The sequence below is a fragment of the Uranotaenia lowii genome, chromosome 1, assembly GCF_029784155.1.
Source record: "Uranotaenia lowii strain MFRU-FL chromosome 1, ASM2978415v1, whole genome shotgun sequence".
NCBI classification, from domain to species: Eukaryota; Metazoa; Arthropoda; class Insecta; order Diptera; family Culicidae; genus Uranotaenia; species Uranotaenia lowii.
The window spans coordinates 76424090-76451171 of record NC_073691.1 but is presented as its reverse complement, the minus strand read 5'-3'; the positions used below and the strand labels follow the sequence as shown (position 1 = coordinate 76451171).

Sequence of the window (27082 nt, the reverse complement as noted above, 5' to 3'; positions counted from 1 at the left end):
GGTAACAATCCAGTTTCATGAGCGCAAATAATTATTAACCTATTTTCTGCTTATTTACATGTTAATTATGTTTGCGAAATTCAAAGGCTTAACGAAGTTTACCGGGTCAGCTAGTATTTAATATTTCTGTAAAGATGAGAAGGATATTTATTTTTTGGTGAAATATTAATACTATAGGTAGTGCGATCCTGATGAAAATTTGTTTAAGAAAATACGTACTTATGTAGAAAAAAGGAGTGCGTATTATGCCCCGGATGCTCGTTATGCCCTTATCTCCCCTAGAATTTTTAATGCATTTTAATGATATTGTCGATTAAGTAAAAATAATAATATAAAATAATCTCTTTCAGTTCAGTAGATATCAGCAGTTTTAATGATCGGTGACTAATAATTGTATGTGACCCATGATTGTGTTGATTGCGACAACCCCCTGAAACCCCGTGTATTCTCACGTTTTTTTTTCAATACTACAAGCAAAACCAAAATCTTTTGACCTGCAGTGTAGCGCACCTCATAGATAAGTCCACCTTCGCACAACATTTTTCCATGGAGGCAGCCGGGTCACTCACCAACTGGGGGAGGAGAACTCCCCGGAAACCCCAATATCAAAACAGAGCGGATTGCTCCAATGTGAGCTCCACTGGGAGAGCGGGAGAGATCTCTGTCTGTCAAGTTTGGTGAATGCTGATCGAGGAATTCGAGACCGGTTCTTTTACTATACGCAAGCCAACTCAGTCAGCCAGTTAAGTACCAAGTGGGCAGGGAAGGTTTGGCCAAATCCAAACCTTGAAGCGCCATCAGTATCGAGAGTGCACTTCGTCCGGTTGGTTCAGTTTTTTTCTTCTGTTTTTCGTGTTCCGAGTTCCGAGTTTAAGTCCCGCGGGAATAGCTTCTGAGAGTGTAATAAAGTTGCGCTGAGGTTAGGTGCCTACCTATTCCTACTTATGGAATAGAGAGCGTACGATAGTAAAAAAAAAAACAACCTGGTACGGGTTAGGTTGTGTTGGGGATTTTATATTTGAGTTCAAACCGACTGACAACGCATCGAGCAAAAAAGCAAAACGCACCTGTTTCAGTTTCTTATCTTTTGTGGGCTTAAAATTTCGACTTTCGGGCTGCGAGTTTGTCACGTTACAACAACGGGACTTGGACTTTTTCGGGTTGTCTCATCGATCGGGGGAAAACTGATAAAATCTGAAACCCGAAATTAGATAGCGGTGAAACAGCAAGGAATCCCCCACGAAAAAGTTGGGGATGCGGTTACGACATATTACATGTATGAGATCAGTCAGTGTGAATTGTGGCTCACCAAAGGCTGACACTGAATGTGTAATTTATTGAATATGGACTCTGGCTGGATTTCCATATGGGAGTGTCTCGAGAATAAGTGATCGCTAGTGAGAGTTTGACTCGATGAAGTGGATTTGGTGTTGCTTTGCATACCTACTAAATAGTAGGAGAAGACGAGAAAAACACAACAACACAACATAGTTGACGAAATCGTAACTGAATGCATGGAAAAAAGGGTGGGGAGGGCGGAATTACAAATTATTCGGTGTATACAGGGTGTTCATAAATTCGATCATAAATCCGATCGGTACGCAAGTGAAGTGAAAAACTTGTCTCTAATTCGAAAAATTTGGAATCGAATGTTTTAAGGTTTTTACCATTTTGAATTTCCGATTTCTGCGTAAGGGAATAACGAACAAAATTAATAAAAAATATGTTTTGTAGTTCAACTTTGAGGGAAAAATAAAAAAATTTTTTTTGCAGATTTGATGAATTATTGGCCTTTTTCGTCGAATACCTTCCATCAACCGTATAAGCAATTTTCACCCAGCACTTCGCCATATAAGTTTTGTTTGATTGGTCATTCTTTTTCAATTTACGCTTATCTTTTGCCCAATATCTTTCGATGGGACGTTAATATGGGCAGTTTCGAGGAATATTATAGTTATTCAAAAAAAAAAAATCAATAATATTCTTCTGGTACCATTCAAATATATGCTGAGTGTTGTGTAAGGTTGCCAGATTGGCCGGTTTTATCCGGATTTTCCAGGATATTTAAAACAAAGTTTGGAAAACGTTTATGGCGTGAAAAAGTTTCAGGTCATCAGCATAAGCAAGTTTTGTGCCTTCAAGGAGCGAGAATGCGTCATTGAAGTAGATTACGAAAATTATCGGTCCTAAATGGCTTCCTTGGGGTACTCCTGAGGGAGCAAGGAATTCACCAATTCGAACCTTCAGGAAAGGATTCACCCATTCGAACGGATAATTTCCGTCCCTCTAAATAACTCCGGAACCAATCCAGTAGAGATCCACAGAATCCTAAGCGTCCGAGCTTTGCGATTGCAATATCATGGTTCACCTTGTCGAACGCAGCTGAAAGATCAGTGTAAATGGCGTCAGTTAGAGTCTTCCTGGCAAAGCAGTCTTGAACGAAAGATGTGAAGCTCAGTAAGTTGATAGTTGTGGATCGTTTAGGCATGAATCCATTCTGGTCGTTGGAAAAGTGAGATTTGCAAAACGAGAAAACTGGATCCATAACGACCAGATCAAATAATTTGGATATCGCACACATAGCTGATATCCCACGGTAGTTGCTAATATCTTCCTTGTCCCCTTTTTGAGGACAGGAAACATATGAGCTTCCTTCCACAGTGAGGGAAAAATGGCATTGTCCAGCGATGCTCGAAAAATATGTTTGATAGCAGTGGCATAAAACGCTTCAAAAAAGTTGCTAGTATACCTTACGGGCCCATAGAAGTAAGACGTTTTCTCAATGGGAGAATGTAACCTAGCGGCACCGAGTGAGACCACTGTCGAAACCGACGCTTTAGACGCCATTTTTTTCTCTTTTCGTTTCCCATTTTTTGTTCACAGTTTGCGACACTCAACCTGATCCTTCGAAATTAGTCTGTTAACTGACTCTCTTCAACTCGTTTTTTCTATTCTATTCAACCTGCCTCCTCTTTCTCTTTTCACGCCACTTCCTGAAACTCTACACTATCTCTTCGTAGACATACTCCCGTTACATAATTTACATAACCGCTCTCTCTCGCTTTTGGCATCCCTTTCTCAAATACGCCCGAGGGGTTATGTAATAGCTTCTCTAAGCTTGTTCAGTACCATAATGACGAAGGGTATACAAATGCATTCACCTGTCGTTTCCGGATATATTGATAGCATTATTTATTTTATATTTCAACTCTTTTCATTCTTTTAATTTCTACTACTTTCTTCCTATCTTATTTCCTACATTCGCCTCCGCCTCTATACTCCCCGAATTCTAATCAACGACTAAATTACAATTCCATGCACGACTTAAATCAAAATACTTCCTTTTAGGATTAGTCATTCCCCCTAAGCAAAACAAAAAGTATGGCCATCGTGTAGAAAAAAAACTACAAATATCCCATTTCACAGATCGCAATTGTGTCGCAGTCCAAATTAACTGTTCTCCATATTGAATGTGAAAACTATCGCAGATCATTAGTCAAATATCCGTAAATAATGAAAAGCCTGGTTAAATTTAACGCATTGTGTTTGTGTTCGGGTTCAGCTTTAATTTAGGTTGTAAGTTTTAGAGTGTAAAAGTGGGTCGAAAAGGCCTTTTTCACATTATTGACGTTTATCGAACAATGTAAAAATAACAAAAACATCCTATCAGTTCAGTACTATAAAAATGATAGAAGATTCTTTAAACAATCAAGCAATTATATTTACCTACAGAACCTCATTCGAAACCAATCTCAGAACAATCGGAACGTGTTGTATATCTCTGATTTGCTGCTCATTTCTGGCCAGAATCGTGTAAGTAAACACACCTTTTTTCAGAAGACTCCAGATCGCTAAAAAAGATGTACAAAACACTGTCTTGTTGATGACATTCACTTTTGTCCATCACGAAGAAGGCTTAGTCGTCCACTCGTCAAACTCATTCTTCAAGTCCTAGATTCAGGGTCAAAATGTTAAAATTCAGTACTCAATCTGCAACAGCTTAAACGGTTCTAGATTTGGATTAAATCTCGTCTTCCGACTTAGATTCCAACTCCCGATACGTGAATTTAAACTAAGTTCTCCCATTTCAGCTTCAAATCTATGCATGCTTCGGACTCTAAATGAAGTTTAACACCCAACCAACTTTCGATTCCAGTTATTTCCAGCTACAAAATTTACTACAAGACTCCGACTTCGGATCGAATTCAGGCTCCACCTTTGGATTGAAATACTAGGCTAAGGCCCCTCAAATCTCAGAAGATTAAGCTCCCCAAGTAACCATAAGCATTAAGCCAAAACCCTGAATCAGCATTAAATCAACATTTCTAATGCAAGTTAGCATGAAATCACCATTTCTAATGCAAGTTGGCATTAAATCAACATTCATAATGCTTTTTGGTTTTATATAAGCATTATTAATGCATAGAAGCAATAAAAAAATTAGCACTAATGATAGCACTATATGCACATATAGAGTAGCTCTAGAGTTAATAAGCATTAGGAGTGGTGTGACCCGAACAGTACTTGAAGTACGGATTTTTTCACCCACCTTATCATCATCAAGAGTGGTCGAAATGGTAAAGGCACAAGGAGAGATAAAGGCTGCTGCGGGATCCTCGGTTCGAGACTCAGAAGAATTCATTAAGCAGGCATAATCCTCCTTCATTCAGCAGGTTGATTGATGTTGCAGATATTAATTATTTATTTATTTTTTGTTCATTCTAATTATTCAAAAAATAATAATTAAATAAACAAAAGGTGTTCTAAGTATGCATTGTTAATGCTTTTATACGGCTTGCGAAAAATGACGTTTTGATGGTGCTCTAATTCAGCATGTGTAATGCTTATTAAAGGCTATGTTGTGATAGCATTTAATCAGCCCGCTATTTCGCCTTTTTAGCATTAAATCTGCATTATATACGCATATAGTGCAAAACAAGCATTAATACAGAGTTATATATGGGAATATAGTGTTGATTAAGGGCTATGTTTTAGTGCTTATGGTTACTTGGGTCCCTTTCATATCTTATTCAGACCATTGATCCAGACACGACGCGACACGTTTAATTTAGATCTCAAACTTAGATCTAACTTATAGGTTCAAAATTTAGGTTAAGTTATTATTATCCATCTCGAGCTACTGCTTCACATTGATAATCTGTGATAACGACATTTTCTTAAGTTTCAATTAATGAATTTAAGGTTTTGCATATACTATCAGTTTTAGGTATCTGACACAGTTGAACGAAGTATCTCAAATTCCAGTTATAATAAATATCGATTCAAATATTAATATCTAGCTTGCGTTACTGATTCAGGTAACATATGGAAACCAGATTCATAATGTGATGTTCAACATTCAGAATGCAGATTGAAATCTCAGAATATGACATCTTGTTTCCCCTCGTACTAAGACCCAGACTTAAGTTCTTTATCAATTTTTAAATCAGACGATGATGCTAAGTTCCGTTATGACTTTAACATAAAAATTGGAGAATTCATATCTTCAGATTTTGTTCTCAGAAAATAGATATCAACTTAGATTAGAGTTTCAGATTCCGATTCGGCTTCTGTATTATCGTCTCAATCGACTTCGAACCGGGCCTCGAACTTAAGGTAGAGATTCCTTAGCTCAAAATTGCCACATCGAATTCAAACCTGCAGATTTCACTCAGACATCAGAATTCCATATATTCCAGGTCGGGCCCTTTCTTCAGATTTAGATTTCAAATTAGGACTCATTGAAACTTTAAATTTCGCGGATGCGGAATTCAAAATTCACACTTTAATTCGAATTTTATACTCAAATTCATAATTTCGTCTCAGGCACAAGATTAAATTGATTTTAGCTAATGTGCTCCAATTTCTCACCTCTGACCGAACCATCAAATTAGTTTTTTTTTTTTCAATGTCTTGTTCAAACTTCCATTCTATTAAAGCCTAGAGACCTACAGAATCGGAAACTGTACTTCGGAGGACCCATACTTTGAACTCCGACTGCTCCCATCAGTCTGTTCCTCTTCCTAGCTTAGTTTCAGACTTTTTTGTGATTCAACTAGATGTTTTATTTAAGAGATTACCTAATCTTGATTATTTCGAATTTTTCATTTTAAAATTCAGTTAACATTTTTGTATAAATTTTTTTTAAATTTAAATTTTAGGTTTCAATTGCTCACTTCAAAGTATTCGATTTCGCCATCAAAATGTTTATTAAAAAATAAGATTCAGATCGAAAAATATCATACCGGATATATAAAAAAACTGAAAACGAAATTCAAAATTCAAATTCAAATTTTTTTTTCTTTTCTGGGAATTTAACAAATTCAAATCGAACTATGCCTTCAGATTTCAAGTATAATTTCTAAATGAACATAGAGCCCAATCTAATATTTAATTCCACTCTGATTTTGTCATTTGACTTTCCTCTTTGACCAATACTAAAATTTGGATTTCAAACTCATTGAATCTTACCTCATAAATTTTTGTGATACTTTTGGTTTCAAATGTTTTACTACCTGTCATACCACAGACTCAGTGAACCCCTCTCCGTAGTTTGTATTGCTGTTTTGGGTATTGTTTGTATTGTCGCACTGCTCCACAGAGGGGATTGTACTTTGATTCCTTCACTGTACTGCTCCACTCAGGAGTTTGTACTTATCATTTGTACTGCCCCACTCAGAGGTTTGTACTTTACAGTACTGCTCCACTCAGGAGTTTGTACTTCTCATTCGTCAGGGGTTTGTGTTCCAGTACTGCTCCACTCAGGAGTTTGTACTTTCATACCTTCACTGTACTGCTCCACTCAGGAGTTTGTACTGATCACTTGTACTGCCCCACTCAGGGGTTTGTACTTATGTTTTGTACTGCCCCACTCAGAGGTTTGTACTTTGCAGTACTGCTCCACTCAGGAGTTTGTACCTATCATTTGTACTGCCCCACTCAGGGGTTTGTACTTATATTTTGTACTGCCCCACTCAGAGGTATGTACTTTGCAGTACTGCTCCACTCAGGAGTTTGTACCTATCATTTGTACTGCCCCACTCAGGGGTTTGTATTTCCCAGAACTGCTCCACACTGCCCCACTCAGGGGTTTGTGTTCCAGTACTGCTCCACTCAGGAGCTTGTACTTATCACTTGTACTGCCCCACTCAGGGGTTTGTACTTATATTTAGTACTGCCCCACTCAGGGGTTTGTACTTTGATTCCTTCACTGTATTACTCCACTCAAGAAACCCACTCTCAACTCAACCACAGCTACTCGATTTGTCGTTAGACTCAGACCCGGCCATTAAGTCGGGTGAAGACCCCAGCCTCCGGAACTGAAGTCTCAATTGGAACATCAGAAACGCTTGCCATCAGCCCCACAAAATAACCTTCAGTCGATAAAAAAACACCACTTTTTTTAAGTCATTACAACACTTACACAAATTTCACCCAAATTCATCTACCGCCTCACTTATTTTCAAATACGCTACCAATTCGAGGAAAAAAATAGCCTTTTTATCAACAACTCCCTTCCTGATAGAATGAACGCAATTATGAAATAACCTCCATCTACCATCCTAAAGTCTTCTTTTTCAAAAAAAATAAAAAACAACTCACCGGTTCGTGGAACCGACCACGCCAATGTCGAAACCGACGCTTTAGACGCCATTTTTTTCTCTTTTCGTTTCCCATTTTTTGTTCACAGTTTGCGACACTCAACCTGATCCTTCGAAATTAGTCTGTTAACTGACTCTCTTCAACTCGTTTTTTCTATTCTATTCAACCTGCCTCCTCTTTCTCTTTTCACGCCACTTCCTGAAACTCTACACTATCTCTTCGTAGACATACTCCCGTTACATAATTTACATAACCGCTCTCTCTCGCTTTTGGCATCCCTTTCTCAAATACGCCCGAGGGGTTATGTAATAGCTTCTCTAAGCTTGTTCAGTACCATAATGACGAAGGGTATACAAATGCATTCACCTGTCGTTTCCGGATATATTGATAGCATTATTTATTTTATATTTCAACTCTTTTCATTCTTTTAATTTCTACTACTTTCTTCCTATCTTATTTCCTACAACCACTAGGGCTGGGTGATGTAGGGCAGCTTTGACGAGTGGAGCGGGAGTTAAATCGATCGTCTGAATCCTGACCCATCGTTAACAAAGCAGAGGTCAAGCGTCCGGCCGTTTTCATTTTCAATATAATTTATCTGACGTAGAGTCGATGTGCTTAAGGCATCTAAGTAGTCGCTGCAGGGTGGCGTGAAAGAAGAACGCACAGGATCTGGAAACAGAAAGCCGCCTTTTGAAAAAACCATTTCAAGCTAGGCATGTTGAAGTCGCCGATGACGAGGATGTCTTCAGAAGAGTGTCGTATCCTCTGACTCACGTTCACTTTCACGTTCATTTTCACAATAATATTTCGAAGCTTTCACATAAACGCATCTATATCGTCCAAAATTACTACATAAACTGACGTTTTGAGCTCTATCCAGAGATGCCAATGTTCCTGATTTTTCAGGTATTGCCTGATTTTTCAAGGCTCTGCCTGACAACCTAATAATCCTTTCAATTTGCCTGATTTTTTAAAATATGCCTGATTATGCCTGATTTTTGCGAATGTGATGAAAAATGTGTAGTAAGGAGCTGGATTTGGTAGGGGAGAGTGGGGTAACGTGGGCCATGGGGAAACGTGGGCCACTCTAAATATCTCAGCTGTGTATTGAGATAAAAATCCCAATCCAACTGTCATCGTCGTCGCTTTGCGTAAGCATGTTTTTCTATTTGTTGTTGACTTATGTACGCATCATATGCTTCTTTTATTTAACTAGCCTAGAAAAATGTAGGGGAGAGGAAGGCTATATGCGCATATTAAGGAAAGCACTCATTTTCTCCTATACTCCAAATGATAGGAGTCTGAAAACTATATGCACATGAGCGGACATCTGTTTTATATACGTTAGTGAAATTTTTCTGTTAAAATCTCTTACAGTTTTTGTGATAATAATTTTATAATAAAAGAAGTCAAAATAGCCGATTTCCGAAACTGGCGGGCTAAATGCGCATATTTATGTTTTTAGCTATATTTCATTACCACTTGCAATATTTTGATATTATTTAATTGAAAATGGTAGAAACGGATGTTAAGCATACGTCAAGGCCGAAATTTTGGTGAAATTTTTTACATCACTAGTTCTTTTGCATGAAACATAGTTAAGTATGCCATATGGTCATATTTCAGGGTAATATTTTGTTCATATTGTATTTTTATTGGATCAGTAGGAAGTTCTTCTTTTTTCGCTGTAAGATCGTGATTTGAGCGTAGATTTCATGTTTAAATGATAGAAAGTAAAAAATTTATAAGACTAATCTATTTTTCTTGATATAGGCATTTAACCTGCCTTGATATGGGCATTCAGAACCTGTCTCTTATTCCCATATCTTATCATTTACAACTTTGCCAAAAGCTTAGATTTGTTGAATTTCCGATTTCCATATGAATATGAAAGAAAAACCACTAAAATTTTTGTTCACAGAATCTGTATGCACAATAATTAAAGTTCAATATATTATAACAAAACTGACAAAAATCTTGTTTGAATTTTTAAATTTTTTCGACTTTATATAATAATTTAATTTTTTTATGCCATGTGTTAAAAGCGTATTACCCTCAAACTGCACTAATTAGATATGATGAATCTCCAGCCATATCGTCAATCGGCTGTATGCGCATATTACCCAATATGCGCATATAGGGACACTTCCCCCTACTTACATAATTAAACAAACACCCGCAAAATTGCAACCGCGGGAGACCTAAAGTACATAACAAATATATTCTCAGACGCTTATGATCTTAGTTTTGTCATGTTCTTTCACGTCGAAAAGGAATTTTTGATGAAACATCAATAACTCACACAAACGCAACCAATTTGCAAATCATAGCTTGTGGGGAATCGTGGGCCACATTTTGTGGGGTTTCTTGGGCCACCTTTATTTTGTGTTTTTTTACACATTCAAAACTTGAAATACGTTATTACTACATGTAAAGTTTTCTTATACCAATTGAAGAGTTATGAAAAATGTTTTGTCCATCTTTTTAATGCGATAGAGACGAACATAATTCCCATATATGTAGTTTTGCCAAAACGTTCGCAAGCCAGGTTTTAGGAACTATTCGATCATACACAATTCTTTTTTTAATTTCTTCTTCTGAAATTTATTAACAGTTTTCTAGCAGTTGGATTAGTCTGAAGACTGTTGTCAACTGCTCAAAATGGAGATTTCCGGATGTGCACGTGAATAACACTTCGTTTCCTTTGCCTTCTTCGGGGGTGGATGCTTAGGGTGGCCGGCTGGTGATCTTTACATTTCTACTTTGCAACAGGTGTAGGATTGGTTAGGGTAGGAAGATGGTAGGATGTTAGGAATGCAATGCTAGAGGATAATTTCCTATCCTTTTTGCTCCCAAGAGTCCGTGTATGTAGGTTTTACCGCGCCTACGTCGCGTTGCTTTTGGTGATTGTCTTGGGAGTGCTATGCATATAATTATGTTTTGTTACGGCGAAGCAAAGAGACATCGAACCCCCCGACTAACCAAACTATCTTTATACCGTAAGGCTTCGACAAGGTAGGTTGATGCCTCTAAGCTGAGTTTTCTTAAGGTGGGTTGAAGAGAAAAGATTTGATATTTTTCTTGAATGTGTCTAAATTCCTAGCATTCTTAATTTCCAACGGAAGTGAATTAAATAAATTCATTCCACGATGTACTAAGCTGTTTTGTGCAAATTGTGTTCTTGTTCTAGCAATGAAAAAATTCACGTTTCCAGCGCTTCTCGTATTTCTAGCATGGATGTTGTTAATATAGATAAGTTCAAGGTTAGACTTCAGGAGATTTTTAGAGATTTTATAAAAAAACGTTAACGTTTCAAATTTATTAAGCATTTCTAGAGGAAGCACTTTTGAATTGTAAATAACAATCTAGTGGAATATAAGCTGGGTAACCTTCTAACAAATTTTATAGCTTTACTTTGAAGAATTTTCAGGGGTTACAATCGTATTTCAGCTGCACAACCCCAGATGGAGTTCATGTAAATAAGGTGGGATTGGATATACGCATAATAAATTTTCCAAGCTGATGTTTCATTAATATATTGACGTGCTCTTCGTAAAGCAAATACGTACGGTGTTATTTTTTTACAAGTCTGCGTTATATGTCCGTCCCATTTTAAGTTTTCATCGATACATAGGCCTAGATATTTGATTTGGGACACTTGTTCAATCTGGGTTTCATTTATTGATAATATCAATGGTTTAGAGCGACCTCTCAATGAGAAAATCATGAATTTAGTTTTTTGTAAATTCATGGACAGGTGGTTCATGTAAAAGTACTCAAAAAGAACTTTGATGTCGTTTTCTATTTGAGTTTTCAGGTCATTTAAATTTTCAGTAACGTAAAGTAAAGTTGCGTCGTCTGCATACATTTGCAGTTTCCCATTTAAAGGTAATTGGAAGATGTCGTTTATGTAGATATTAAATAGTAGTGGTCCAAGAACGGAACCTTGGGGTACTCCATATTTTATAGTTTTCGGTGAACTAGAGTTGGACCCTATGTAAACTGATTGAGTTCGATTTGACAGGTACGATTCCATTAACGATAGGGCGATCGTTTCGAAGCCAATTGCGTTCAGTTTTTTCAACAAAACTTTATGATGTACACAACAGGGACAAAACCGAATTGGTTTTGGTTTATAATTTTATTATTTTGGCAAAATTCTTGAATTTGCTCAAAAAGAACTTTTTTAAATGGTTTTGATAGCGCATTTAATAAAGATATTGGTCTGTAGTTACTCACTAACTGTTTTGAACCTGATTTATAGACGGGTATAACCTTCGCCACTTTGAGCAAATCAGGGAATATTCCTGTGTTAATCGAATGATTCATGAGTTCAGTGTATTTGCTTATGTTGAATGATTCATATTTATGCAGGAATCGAGGCGAGATTCCATCTATTCCAGATGCGGAATTGCGATTTAAACTATGAATGTGCTTGCTGACATTGTCGATAGATACATTGGAAAAAGAGAATCTATTCTGTAGCCTATTTAGCTCAGAGATCGGCGCGTTCCAATTTTCCAGAATTGCATCACATACGTTGATATAGTAATCATTAAAAATTTCACATATTTGATTAGGTTCTTCGAACGCAATCCATTCACTTCGATTTTGATAACCGTGGCGTTTTTGTCATTGGTTTTTTTGTTAAAAATCAATTCATTGATATGTTGCCATAATTTTCTAGGATCATTTATATTACTGTCTATTTTAGACGAATAATAATTTTTCTTTAGGTTTTTGATTGACCTGGACAATTCATTTCTTATTTTTTTGTAACTTTCAATGAGAGCGGGATTTTGCTTAGATAGATGATAAAGCTTACGTTTCTTTTCAATCAGACTCAAAATTTCATTATTAAGATACGGTTTTTTGAAAGATCGTTTACTTTTGATTTGAATTGTTTTGGTGTTTCGTTCTATCAAAGTTTTACAGTGCGTTATAAACTCATTGAAATTGCATACATGGTCAATGTTCAAATCAGTGGCACTTATTCTTTCGTGCTCTAGAACTGTCTTGGTAAAAGTATGGAATTTGTTTATGTTAAAGTTATCCAAACCTTTCATTGAAATCACAATGCATTTATGATCGGAAAGATCCGGATCAACGTTGATCAATGTAAACTGATAATCATTTTTCAAAAGATCAGTGAATGCGTGATCAATTACTGTTTTAACAGTGTTTGATTCTCGCGTAGCAAAAATTTCATTCACTGAGTTGAGTATTCTGAATCCATTACTTTCAATTGTATTATTGTAATCCAAAACATGGCGATCGTCTGGATTCATAAGATTATGATTGAAATCGCCAATTACGATGCTGTTAGGGAAACTAGAAAGCAAAGTATCTAACTTGCTTAAAAATTGTGGAACATTTCGTCCAGGATTATATATTCCTGCAATATTCGTGCCGAATTCAGGCAGTTTCACAATTAAATAATCAGAATCATCAGAGTGCTCACAATGAACGACCTGTGAACTAATGTTTTCATTGATTAAAATAGAAACACCTCCTCCCCGGTGATTCTCTCTAGTGCAGTGAAACTAAATAAAAGTGTCAATGTTGAATATTTCATCTTGATACAACCATGTTTCTGCAAATATTATAACATCAATTCGTTTGTTGATACTTTGCAAAAATGTTTCGAATAATTCAATTTTGTTTCTACAACTTCTAATGTTTAAGTACAGGATGTTCAAACAAATGGATGGAATACTATTTATATTGAACGAATAGGTAATTGTTGAATTTCCAATGAAGTTGTGATCATCCATCGCAAGAGATATAGGTATAGGTTTACAAGCGGTATCATATTACCAATAGAGGCAGCAGCAGTGCCAACAACAATAGCAACAGCAGCAACAGAAGTAGCCACAGCAGTGGTTTTCTGCATTATGGTGAGGGGATATGGTGGGGGGTATTGTGGTGAAGGACTAGTTTGTTGGGGTTGGGATGAATGGAATGGTGCTGGTAGCAAAAGTAGAATGATGATTGAAGAGTTTTTACTTATCGTTGTGTAGGTTGATGATGTTTTGTAGCGATGATGGGATGTCTTCGGGAACTCGTATCGGAGTGGCCGCACGCTCGGAGCGGCTTCGCAGAAAAAATAGTCCATGTCGGTAGTATGCGGAGTAGCCTGATTTCCTTCCTATCGCCATGCAGCGGCAACGCTATTCAAACCGTATGGAGCACATCTTTCAGATTTGAGCTTTCGTCTCCTATGCTCTCAAGGCAAAAAAAGCTTAAATCTGAGGAAAAAAAAGCTTAAAAACGAGATTCACGAGCACATATTCAAAAGATGTTGGTCACACGATACATAGAAAAATCGTGTAACGTTGCAGGGATCTGCCCATCGCACGCAGTAAGTTGTCCAAATGTTTGTACGCTGGTGTCCAACGGTGGTTGACGTATATGTATCGAGTGCTATCATGTCCAAGCTGTATATTGCTCATTCGTCTACGTTGGGCATGTAGTACAAATGAGTGCTTACGTGATGCATCGTGGAAGCGAACAAGTATCGATGCAATACCAGACTTGTTGGTATTGTTCATGCGTTTGCAAAACATGATATCGTTTGGTGCCAATGGCAGGTTGTTCGCTTGGGAGAGACAGAGAACTTGGGGAAGCGTGTCTGTTTTATCATTCGGCTCGGCGTTTGAAATTATAATGTCGTTATCGAATCGACATTGCTCGGCATAGTTTAGACGGCGGGTGATATCCAACTGTTCTATTTTAAGCTGGATTAGACTTTTTTCACCAACTTCTGAACGAAGTTGGTCATAATTAGCTGTTAGAGTTTTTTGGGCATGTTTGATTTTCACGATCTCCTTGGTGAGCTCATCCAGTGCATGCTGTATTGAAGATGTTAGCTTACGCACACTTCCTAGGGACTCCTCAAGTGCTTCCATCACAGTAGTACGAATTAACGATACTAGCTTTGTATCCATCGCAACGTTGGTACGGATGTGGTGGTAAACAAAATGCTTCTGCGGGATAACACAATTGGCTGGTTCTCGATGTTTCCAAAAGCGTAATTTGGTTGAAATAGCTTGTACCGCACTGTAATTCTTTTAACTCACGAGGAAATCCGTATGTTCGGAAACAGTTTAGTTACGTTTTTGGTAATTAAAACGAATTATATACGCGTTTCCGAGGCAAAAGAAATCAGCCGCTGGAAAAACAGTTTTATCTCCACACACACTGTGAGAACTGAAAAAAAAAACGCTTTGAAATAACTAAATGAATTATGAAATTTCAAATTTGGGTCAACTCATAAATTTTTCACGTTATCTAGTCAATTTGGATTTGGTGGCCCACGTTTCCCCACAGTTTGTCAAAATTCAAAAAAAAATTACTTTTTTTTTTAAAACAGTCCGAACTCTGCAGATTGATGTATTTAAAAATAGTAAAATTTGCCTTATGATACCTTAAAAATGTAGAAAACCTTTCCATTTATTTTTTTCTTTTTATCTTTTATAATAAAGAAGTAATGAAACAAAGAAAAAAAGTGGCCCAAGATACCCCACTCTCCCCTACTATTGCTAAGCTGGAAAAGTGGAAATGTGGCTGAATCAAAGCAATGGAAAGATTCCTCGAATTCTTATTTAAAAAAGGGAATTAAAAGGAATCTTTCGATTGCTTTGATGCTTTGATTCAATAGAATTATTCAACCAAGTAGGCCCACAACACATATTAGAGAGAAAATGGGAGCGGTGACCGTAAAAAAAGGTCATCACTTTCAGCGATATTTCCGTTACTTTATCGTAGCCTGATTTTGCCTGATTTTTATTTCGCCAGTTCCCAGATTAAAAAAAAAAATGTTGGCAACCCTGGATCCATCGCTCGTTTGCTCAATTGAAGTTTCTATCGTTGTTTCGTTTTCTCTCGCTTTCGTTATTTAGCTCTCCCACTCAGCTGATCGGGTCAAAGCCTACTACAAATCTTTGCTGACTGTTCCCATTTCGGAACTGAGCAACTTCATAAGAATTGAGCCTACGGTGCATTGTAATGAATACCTTACTAATTTCTTCAAACATTTTCATTCTATTACATTCCACATCCATAACTCTTCAAAGAGTAAACAAAACTAACTTTAGAGATGTAACTTCAAAAAGATTCGGCTACAACCAGGTCACTGGTACGATCAGATGCCACGTATACTATACACATATAGAATTTCCGATCACCAATATCGATGCAGGTCCAAAGAATCGTCTTCAATAAGCATGGCGGGGAGTTAATAACTAACAGCAAGTAACACTCCGCCTACGGTTGACTTTTTGCTGTTTGTTGTTTCGATCGTAACAAAACACTGCGTAATCAGAGTCGATAACCTGACTAGATAGAGTGCAGTCGTTAAACCATGGTTCAGTAAAGGCGATAATGTCGTAGCAGGAACACGAAATGGCGAGGAAATAATCAATCAAACAAGAATTGAAACCATCAACATTCTGGTAGTAAATGTTAATCGAGTCGGCCGATTCAGAAGCAGAACAGGAACGACGATCACTGGAAAGGCAAATTCCATCAGGCGGAGTAGGACTGTCGGCGATATAATACTTGCCAGATAACGCAGGCTGGAGAACCCCTTCAGCACAGACGAACTCAGGGCCGGGACGACTGTTGAAGCTGGCAGGAAACTGCGCGACTGAGTTGAAGGGCTCCAGGGTCTCTACTATCTTGGTTACGATTTAACATGGTATTTACAGTCGATTTCGAGAGTTTAAGAGCCTTGACGATAAATTCCCTTGACCAGGTTGGGTTTTCAACATGCTTGTGTAGAAGTATTTCTCCTCTCTCGCGTTCCATCTTGGATAACTTTCCAACGCGTAAACCAATCCTAGCGGTCCGACAGCTAGAGGCGCTGCAGTAAATAATAGAAAACGACCTGATACTAATACCGTATTTGTTTTCTCCCCTAGTTCAGTATTCCACCGTACCCGATAAAAACAAATTCAAATCGTCGCCAGTGTATTGCTACCTAACTCACTCACACGCTTTCTCGCAACACTGACAAAATTTTCGGTTGAACACCGCCCGAAGGCAGTGCAACACCAGGTCAAAACCAGTGCAACACTGTCCGAATAAACAAACAGTTTGACAGCACCAGTGCAACACTCGGCATAAACAAATACGGTATAAGTGTTACAAGCCTTAAATGTTCATTAAATGATTTGACACACGTGAAGACCGCAAGCTACTATAAGCTACCAAAAATAAGTTACTGGGTGCTAAAATAAGTGTCCATAGCTAAAGTCGCCGTTATGCGGATCGTGCCCAGAGTAAGCTTTGTCGAGATTCAAAAAAGTTCTGGAAAATTGTAAATTCCAAACGGAACGAGTCCGGGCTGTCAGCTATACTTTAATTAAACGAAAGTATTGCTATATGTCACCTTCTGAAAAAGCCACCTTTTGGCGGCGTTCTCCGCCAGTGTTTTTTAGACGAATCGCCAATTGCCGGACAATTAAACTCCGCCATAACACGATGGCTTATCGATGTGTTGTATCTGGATGTTTTCGCTATTAGCGAGGACATCTTTTTAGAGGCCATAATTAAATTGAAGAATTCCACTTTAGCCGAGCAGACGTGCTCTTACGTGCATTTTTAATTAGGCTCTAGAACAGCAAAAATATCCAACAATCTGGAAAAAATCGTTTATGAGCCTAATGCACAAAAGATGTCATGTTTTCGGCCTGTCGGAACTGGAATTCTGAGAACCGGCATGGATTTTTTCTTAAACGCTCGGTATCTTCTAACTTGATGGTTTTTACATTTTACTGCATATCAAACATGGATGGTGGCAACCATGACATTCTTCTGAAAAAATTGGCTAGATTGGGATTGTGTGCGCGGACCAGAAGCTACCTAACGGATCGTCGATCGGCTGTAAAAATTGGTTCTGCTGAATCCTCTGACTTTCTGTATTCCAAAGCGCAATCTGGGTCCTTTATTGTTCACACTCTTCTGTAACGACATAAACTTGCTGCTCTGTTGCGAATCGCAACTCCAAATGCATAGTGAAAAGATCGTATAAAATGTTATCTGAAGTCAGTTTAAATCGGATATGATAGAAAGTCCGCCATGTTTGTAAATTTTGAATTAATTTTGCGACCGCGCGAGCTTCAAGTGAGAAAATCATGTCCTCTCTACAACTAGCAGTGCATCCATATTGGCTAAGAATCAAATGAGAATTTAGTAATATTGATCAATGAGAGATCTGGAAAAAATTGTCACTGGCATCGATTTGAAGGCTATGAGAGCAAAATCTTGAACTCTTTGCATTCTACCGATAGGTACGAGTAAGGTGTCGCATAGCGCCCAATTGGTGTAGTTTGCGTCACTTTAAATTCTAAAGTTTAGAAGGAAATGAAATTTATGTTTGCATATTGCCTTCACTTTGGCAGGTAAATGCTCTTTTTTCAACTTTCACACGATCATCCTATGTATATGGAACGTGTATCAGAACATCAATAGAATATAGCTTCAAAAATGTTTGCTGGAGACCCTCTTCGTTTCGCAAAAATTTGCTTTTTACGCTAATATCCAATCTTCGACTTAAATGTTTCCACTTCAACTTTTAAATGCCGTATTGAATCTGACTTAAGTGACCAACTAAGAAATTGAGTTCATAGCAATTTGTTGTATTAACAGTATATGCGAACCATTTATGAACATTTTAACCATATTTTTTAAATAACGATCGATCCCCAATTGTTCAATTTATAACCGAGAACTGATTTCAGCAGATTCCTTAGAACAAATCAAATTCCCTTGAAACTTGAGCAATTTGAGCCCACAAGCTTTAAAATGGAAAAAAATCTTCTTTTTTGAAACAACATACTGAGCAAGTATCAAAGGAGTTTGGTTTACAATATGAATTTTTAGGTAATTTGAAAATTTTCCTTAGCTATTTGCATTATTTTTACTAGAAAAATGTATTTTAAAGCGAGTACATTTAGTCAGAATGGTAGTAAATTTTTTGCTAAAAAACTTTTAAAGAAAACGCTGGGAACATTTCGAACATACTCAATCCATCGTGAAGCCACAAATTTGCAGAGTTTTTTTTTAAATAATGTTTAGCTTTCAAGATTTTTGGCGTAAATTGTAAAACCGTATATAAATAAATTCAAAATTAACAAAGCAATACATTCATAAAAATCAGTTTTTTATGATGAACTACCCAAGCAACCAAAAGTCTCATAAAAAAGGTACAAAAACGCTTACTCAGCCCCATCATTAATATGAAATACGTTTTATACAGCTCAAAATTAAAGTTCTTATTGATACCTTCAAGTTCCAAAACAAGTCTTTATGATCTTCTATTCAGCTTCCAGCGGCCTCTTAATTCAGCTTCCGAAAAATCACAAAATGAGCAAAAATCTCTCTCTATCTTTACTGAACCCTTGGCTTCGGTTCATATCACCTTCTCTTGATTATTTACTGTGTTCTGTACCGGTGCCGCCACGCGCCGGACTCCAAACTCGACAAATTGCTCAATCGCTTCTTTCCTGCATTTCCTACATATATCGCATCAGAATGGTTACTCAATTACAAAATTACTTATTGAAAAAAAACTTGATCGGCTTGGGGATTGAACCCCGACCTTCGTGGTGAGAATCGAACACGCTACCACTAGACCACGCCTAGATGTTGTTCTGACTGAAACTAAAACTCGAAGTGGTGATTTGATTTTGAAATCTCTTCAATGTACTTTTTGTGACTTACCAAATCCCGTTTGAGCACTTTTGTGCCCTTTATGTGACTTACCAATTCTCGTTTTGAGCACTTTTGTGCCCTTTATGTGATTTAAGTCCCGTATAACGTACGTATAGATCACTTTTGCAACTTTCAAGTTCGTTAATGAGTACATATAGTTCACCCATGGGAATTGGGCAAAACAAGTCACATACAACGTACATATTAATCACTTTTGCAACTTTGAAGTTCATTAATGAGTACATAAAGTTCACTTAAGGGAATTGGGCAGTTGATTCTCTTTGTCAACCAATATGTAACTTTCAATGCCTTCATTCAAGTAAATATGTGATTTTTGGTTGCTTGGGTATTAATCGAAATATGGGTGATTGAAGTCGTAACTTGAAAACATGCTACACAGCAAATTTTTTTTGCTGAAAACCAGCAAAATTTTGCTGGTTTTTGGCCCACTGACTTTTCAGGAAAAAACAACAAACGTTAATGCTGGTTTCCAGCAATTCAAATTGCTGGAAAATCAGCAATCCAGATTGCTTCAAACCAGCAATTTCTTTCAACACAACACAAACAAACAGACTCCAATTTGACAACTCGATTGCTGACTTTCCAGCAAACAAGATCAATTGCTGGAAAGTCCAGCAATTTGAAAACCGATTGCTGATTTTTCATCAAAAATGACAAAAGCACTACCGAATGCTGAAAAATCCAGCAATAAGAAAACCGATAGCTGGTTTCCAGCATAATTTTGGATTGCTGAACGTTTCCAACTTTTTTTTTTGCTGGAAATCGTGGCAAAAATTTATTGTGTACATTTGAGAGTTTACAAATTTGTTGATTTTTGTGTTCAATCCTCGATGAAGTTAACTTGAAATCTTATTTTAAACTTTCAATGTGCATTGCAACTCTTAACTTGGATTACGGATTCAGATAATTTTAAATACTTAAATGGGTAAGTTAAAGGTGTACATTAAGGTGGCCCTTATTTTCAAACTTTCTTGAAACCTAGCTCCCAACCCCCAATCTGGATCAAATCAATGATAAAACAATACTGGAAATGTTGTAGCTCATTTGACTAACTCTAAGGCGCCCCTAAAAGACCTTCAAATTTTGTATGGCAAAAGTAAGAATTAAAAAAAATCGTAATTAAATCTGGCAGCACTGCAGAACAACACAAACTTTGTTTCGTAAAAATTTAACGTGAGGAAAAAACTTTGTAGAACATTTCATTACATTGAGAATCATACTTTTCAATCAAAGTGGGTAAAAATTTCAGGGACGGATGAGGGTTTAATCACAGTATTTTTAACAATATCACAGTGTTGGTCATAACGCTATGCAATAATGAATCAAAAACGATGGCAAAGTTTTACAATTTCTGAGATATTGGAGATCTGTATTTTGCATTTTAAAAATGTTGTTCATCTGGTTCTGAAATTTTTACAAATATTCATGATGCAATAAAAGTATTTGAATATTGAAGTTCACGGAATAATAATTTTAAACTAAAATATCTAAATTTATATTTGTAAATTCACATCCCCAAATTTCAGAATTTTACTATAGCATATTGAATGGAAAATTTAAAACAAAAATGAGGAAACAGATACCGTGGATTTCTTAATGTTTTTGGCTTCCTGAAGAATCCCTTATAATTGATAATTTAAAACTGGATTTGTTTGTTTCATTCATAATGACGGAGCTCTATTAATCCAGAACACCCTGTAACAAAATATTAACTGCGTAAGCGTGACACATTTGTAATTTCGCCTTTCCCACTTGCGCGTTGCGCGTAGCGTTAGATAGGCGAAGCACGTTTTCAAAAATAGATCTTCGATTGTTTCTTGGTTCCTCATAAAAGAGAAAAAAAAGGCAGCCAAGTAAGAAGAAAGGAAGCGTTGCTGCAGCTCGACTTGAAAAGAGAAAAGATATTTGAAAAAAAAAATAGAAGAAAACACCGTTCGAATTACAAACTGTGACTAAAAATTCCTCCTCACTCAATTATAGCATAGCGTTGTTGTTGTTATTGTTGTTGCCACCATTGGCGTTGCCGTAAGTTTCTGTTAGCGGGGAACGAAAGGAAGTGTCACAAACGTCGAACTGCCGTACGAGACACGTGAAAAATACGGCACACAGGTGGAGGAAGTGAAGAAAGTGAAGAAAACTGCATCTAACCACTATCTAAGCCCGGCGAACGTGGTCTCAGATAGAGCCTAGGCGACGACACACATCCCAAGAAGAAGGAGAGCCGCAACTAACAAACAAAACGAGATTTCCTTGGGGCGAAGCAGCAGCAGCAGCAGGAGAAAGTTGTCGGTCAGCAAGTCTAAGTAGGCTAGAAGCGTAAGAGCGACGAAACGTTGTTGTGGAGTAGGAGTTTTGGGAAGTTTACAACCCTAATAGCTATTTGGTGGAATATTGATATACATACCGACATAGGAGGCGGTGATCGTCTAGAAGTAAACAACAGCAGCAGCAGCAGCAAGCCATGATGACAGAAACGGTTGTTACGGTGGACCAATCCCATGCGAGTCCGGGGGCTCAACAGCAGCAGCAGCAGGCCAAGCCCGATAGCAGTCTGAACTGGATCAAGTTCAATTTGCTGTACTTCAAGTCGATACCCGGCATTCTGAAGCTGGTTCAGCTGGTGAGTCACGTTCTACATTCTATTCTGTTACACTTTTTTTTATTATAAATAAAATTTTGAAATTCATACCGTAAACTGAGGCACTTTGGTAATCAATGAAACATACCTAATCAACATGAACAGTTTTCTACTTTGTATAGCTTATGTATCAAACTTCAATTTAGCAAAATTAGGTTTATAGTTAACAATGTTTCATGTTGTAAAACTTAGAGTTACAAGTTCCTTTAACTATCTGTACCAAAACTCACATTCAAACACTTTCTCTGATGAAGTGGAAGGGCATTTCTTTATGTTAGAGTTCTATTTTTCAGCCTTAAGCGAGCCATAGACTACACAAATGGCGTGTGCAAATTTGATGATTCCACGACGATTGTTTGATCTATGCTCGCCCACGAACACGAACGATTGCTAGCGAAAACAGCAACAGCTACAACAAAAAACCATCTTCACCCCGACTGGGGCTGAGTAAATTTCCTGCATTTTGTACAAACAGCACAATACACTATGCCACAGAAGGTGCTTTGTACAAAATATTTCGATCCCGACCGATTTTATTCAAATCGTTGGTAAATAGGACACTTTCTTATGCTGATAGCAAATTTCCTAGTTATCGGGAATACAAAACTTTGACAGCATTTTGTCGTCTGTAAAAAGTAATATTCAACTTATATTTTGCAAATTTTGAAATTAACGCGTTTAGAGACATTTACGATGCAAAAGAAAAAGGAAAAAAAATTGCACAGTTTCCTCCCAAATTCATCCTTATCAAATCGATAGCTGACATAACCGCTTTCAAAAGAAAATCTGGGCATGAATGGTGAAAAAGTATGCAAATACTGTCAAGAATGTCCAAAAAGTTCAAATCATGCTTTGGAGTTGAAGCACTTGATCGGCAATCGGTCTTCAAGGAAGGCAAGGCTTTTGCCAGAATGTTAATTTTGAATAAGCGAAAAACTAATTGTAGATCGCAGAAATATCCCGCAATTTTTTCTGCGATTAGGCTTACTAGACGTTCTACTTTGGTAGGACCTGTCCTACTTTTTCGACCCTTGTCCTACCATCCTACTTTGGACTTATAATGTTGGTTTTTACGGTTAGGACCATTATCTATCTTGTTTATCGCATTTTTCAGTTTGCATTTCTTATTATTTCGATCCATTTTTCACGAAATTTTTATTGGCGCTTTTCCATTTCAATGCAAAACTATAATATTTCATCCAAAGTAAGGTATTTTCTTTTACCGTGTCGAACAAAGGTATTGAACACGCAAACTGTCAAAAACTTACCAAGGAAGTTATTTTTACGCAACCGAGAGTTTTTTCCCGTTTTCTTTTGTTTGCATACTTTTCGTTTCTGATTTTGTATGCATCTCAAAAGTTTATTCCATAAAACTTTCGGGTGAGTACTTTAGAACTTCCATTTTGTTTATTTTTAGGCGGTAAGTTGGCGCGGTATATCGGTTGTTCGCACCGAATTGCGAAGATAATTTAAAATTTTCCGGTCTGACAAGTTCTACCAGTGAAAATGTGGACATTCTCCTAGGCGGACCAGCTAACTAGCCGTGGTAAAGGATATGTCGACATCGGTTATTCTAGGTGTATCATCGGCTCTTCCGGAAGAGGATTTTTTTCGCTGGCGGACTTCAAAACACAGCGCAACCGAAACCTACTCAGCCAACCGAATCAGGTCAGTTTTAGTTAAAAAATATATTTCAATAAAAACTGATTAAATATTAAAGCTAAATCCATTCCGACAGGTACTACCTGATACATGTCAGTAAGGTCGATAGTGTGGATGTGCTGGAGGAAAAGGGATGCAGGAGTGTCTATTATAGGTAATGATTTGTGGTAAACTTGTGAACCTGAAGCTTAAACAGGTACTAACCTGATAATCTTCTCATCTTTCAGCGCACTTGAACATCGGAACATGAATTTCTATACGTTCCGCCTAGAACGCACGTAGGAAAAACAAAAACTTTTCATCACGAAGCCAAACAATACGACTAAACTGATATCGCTCCAGTGACGCGGACCTGTCCACAAAAAGACGTTTTTAATTATCCCTGTCTATGAGAGGGTTGCCGTGTCCTCCAAGCGACCAGAGTAACCCGTAAGCATTCGGAGGCAACTGTGAAGGTCCTGCTAAAGCAGGTCACTAAAGCAGGTGCCTATGGTACGCAAAGCCGAAAAATATCAGTAACGCCAACATGCATTGCCAGTTACAGGTATCTGCGCCAGACTGTCCTTCAATCAAATTTTTTACATTAACTAAAAACTAATAAATTTGGTCTTACAGGTACGACCGATGGCAGTTGGGACCTCCCGCACCATTTCTTTTCAAAAGCTTGCGGAAGCTGATGGGAAATGTTCGTTCGATTATGGTCCGAGTTCTGCACAATCCTTTGATGGTGAAAGTTCGGTTACAACCGGATTAGGTAAGTAACTTCCAGTTTTCTCAAATCAATTTTTTTTCTATCCTTAATTTCTTCTGACAGGTTTTTGCAGACGAACGAGGAGTTAGTGCTGTTTTTTTTCCATTGAAATAAAGAACCAGCAAGCGCCTGAGAATGCCATTGGAAAGGGCAAGGTGTGCGAGACTACCGTGGTTCAAAGTTCGGCCGGCTTTGAAGGCAACGGTCACATCGTAGCCTGCAAACATCTACAATGCCACCACAAATCAGCGGAGACTGCACCATACTTCCTCCTCCCTCCACGGGCTAGTGCTGTGCTGCACTCGCAACGTCCGGCTGAAGCGGAGTGTGCTGTCGCTAAGTCAGCTGAATTTGCTACCACCTGTTTTCTCGCTGCCCCAAAAAGACGGGCTGAAGATAATCTGGAAGCAATTGATAATACGATCAATAAAGAAGTGAAATAGATGTAAATAAAGAAAATAGATTCAAATGCCTGCATTGTATTTAATTTCATTCAAATTAATTCGCTAATTTTCAACATTCTACGATTCTACGCACCGGCGAGAAATCTTAAAAAAACTTTCCGTTGAGTAAAGTGCACTAAACTTACGTTGAGTTTAATACGCTAAACTTGAAGTTGAGTTTAATGCATTAAACTTAACATTGAGTCCCTGCACTTTTTGTCCGCGATGCGTACAAAAAAGTGGCGGTTGAGTTTATTATTTTTGCCGTGAAGTCAACGATGTCAAACTATATGACCAATGTGAACCAAGGAACGCGAAAAACTTCTTATTGACGCAGTGAGAGCGATTATCTTACTGCAATATAACAACAGGCAAATTTTATGTTCAGAGTTCCATTCTTAATTTTTGAGAAATGAAGAGTTTCTTGAAAAAAAACGGATCTTCAGAGAAGTATGCTCCAAAACAAGAATAAATTTTTTTATATAAAAAAAATGAATACTAATGATAAAATATTGAGTTTAAAAAAAAATCATAATTACATTAAAATGTTGATTTCTTGTGATATCATCTTATTTTATTAACAATTTGTGTAAAAACTTTTTTTTTAATAAAAATCATACACACGCTTCACTTCTTTTCGTCCTTCTTCAGATTGAAAAACGTCCTACTTTTCATAGTGTTTTGAGCAGAATGTCCTACTTCTCGAAATTTTATTCTGGTAAGCCTATCTGCGATAGGCTTCAAGTTCCAGCAAACATTTTTGTAGGTATATTTCGCAACAAATTTTGTTATACGTTTCATATACATTACAGAATTATCGCTAACAAATCGAAAAAAACAGCATTTACCTACCAAAGTGGAGGCAAAGAGAACAACTAGGGTGAGTGCTCCTACATTGGACCTAGAGCCTTCTTTAGTCCTAAAATGCCAAATTATAAATAATGTCTGCCATTGTATTTGATTTCGACTGTATGTTTTGGTACTTTAAATTAACGGCAAATCAATCCAATTTTATTGAATCCAAAAACATTTATTTTTGATCCAACGTTTCGGTGTTGGTTAACACCTTCATCAGGGATCCTGTGAGTAATGTGTAGTTTCAACGTTTTTTTTATAAATGTACCGTCTAATCAGTGGTAATTCAGACAGTTTACATAGTGGAGCGCGGTTTGAGAAATCAGAGTGGATAAGGAAAAATCACTTTTTCTTATAAGCTAAAGTTAAAAGGGAAATTACTTTCACTGTAAAGAATATGAACCATACTACCTATTTTTACTGAAATAAATGGAAATCAATGGAAACACCGGAAAATTTTTTAAGGGTCCAAAAATAGGAGACTTTTGACTTTGATGTTCCGTTTTTAGACCTGACATCACCAAAACTTTGTTTCAATACCAATAAAGATGCAAATTTTTTATTGGGGCATAATTCAGAACCAATCTTGAACGTTTCTAACATTGTTGGTTAGCTTTTCGCAAATAAACTACAAGTAAGTAAACACAAATATGTTTCAGATATTGTTCTGCTGATAGAGCTAATGGAAAGTAAAAGTGCTGCAGAAGATGCTCAGATGATTCCTTCTCAGCCCTGCAAAATCGGCATACGTCAGAATGACTCTTGCTTATTAGTTTTGAATGATAAAGACATTCACAGTGTCCTGTTATTAGTCCTGTAAATGTTTTTAGGTCTTTTTAGATAATGCTAGAATCTTTTTCGATTTGTAAACATTTGGAACAATCAAACGCTTTGATTGTCTTGCTTCTAAAATGTTCTTCCAGTTTGTTTCAACCATTCGTTTTTCAACATCTTTGAATTCCATTTTTAGAAAGCAGCGAGAGACGCCGCAGAAGGGTTCAGGACCTAAAAAAGTTGTTGAGGAGCCCTATCTAGCTATAGCGTGTTTGCTTTTTCATTACCCTCAACTCCGCAGTGTCATGGTACCCAGTATAAAGTAACTGAATTATTTTGAGTAAGTTTTTCAAGTGCCTCAAAACATTCCCAAACTAATGTTGATGAACATTTCATTGACTTTAAAGATTTAAGTGCTGCTTGACTATCTGAAAAAAAAAATACTATATTTGCATACCTGTAGTTTCTTTCCGAACATAGGTTTGAACATATGAGAATGGCGAAAATTTCGGCTTGAAAAACTGTTACCCATTTTCCCATTGGTATAGAAATGTTTGCACCTGGACCTGTTATTCCTGCGCCAGCTGCATTATCCATTTTTGATCCATCAATATAGAC

At 37.2% G+C, this 27082-nt stretch overlaps 1 protein-coding gene across 8 annotated transcripts in view; it reads left to right on the top strand.

Moving 5' to 3' along the window:
* The first annotated feature begins 729 nt into the window (after positions 1-729).
* The window catches only part of LOC129739010 (CKLF-like MARVEL transmembrane domain-containing protein 4), a 71865-nt gene continuing 45512 nt past the window's right edge, over positions 730-27082 (top strand). The window contains exons 1-2 of one of the 8 annotated variants that reach the window (XM_055730376.1): positions 730-823; positions 21322-21961. In XM_055730376.1, the coding sequence (XP_055586351.1) occupies positions 21803-21961 (159 nt within the window). In that variant the 5' untranslated portion in view covers positions 730-823; positions 21322-21802. Of the gene's footprint in view, positions 925-1025; positions 1218-1253; positions 1277-1331; positions 1503-21110; positions 21962-27082 lie in introns of those variants that run through there. The other 7 variants (XM_055730371.1, XM_055730373.1, XM_055730370.1 and 4 more) reach the window with 7 other exon arrangements.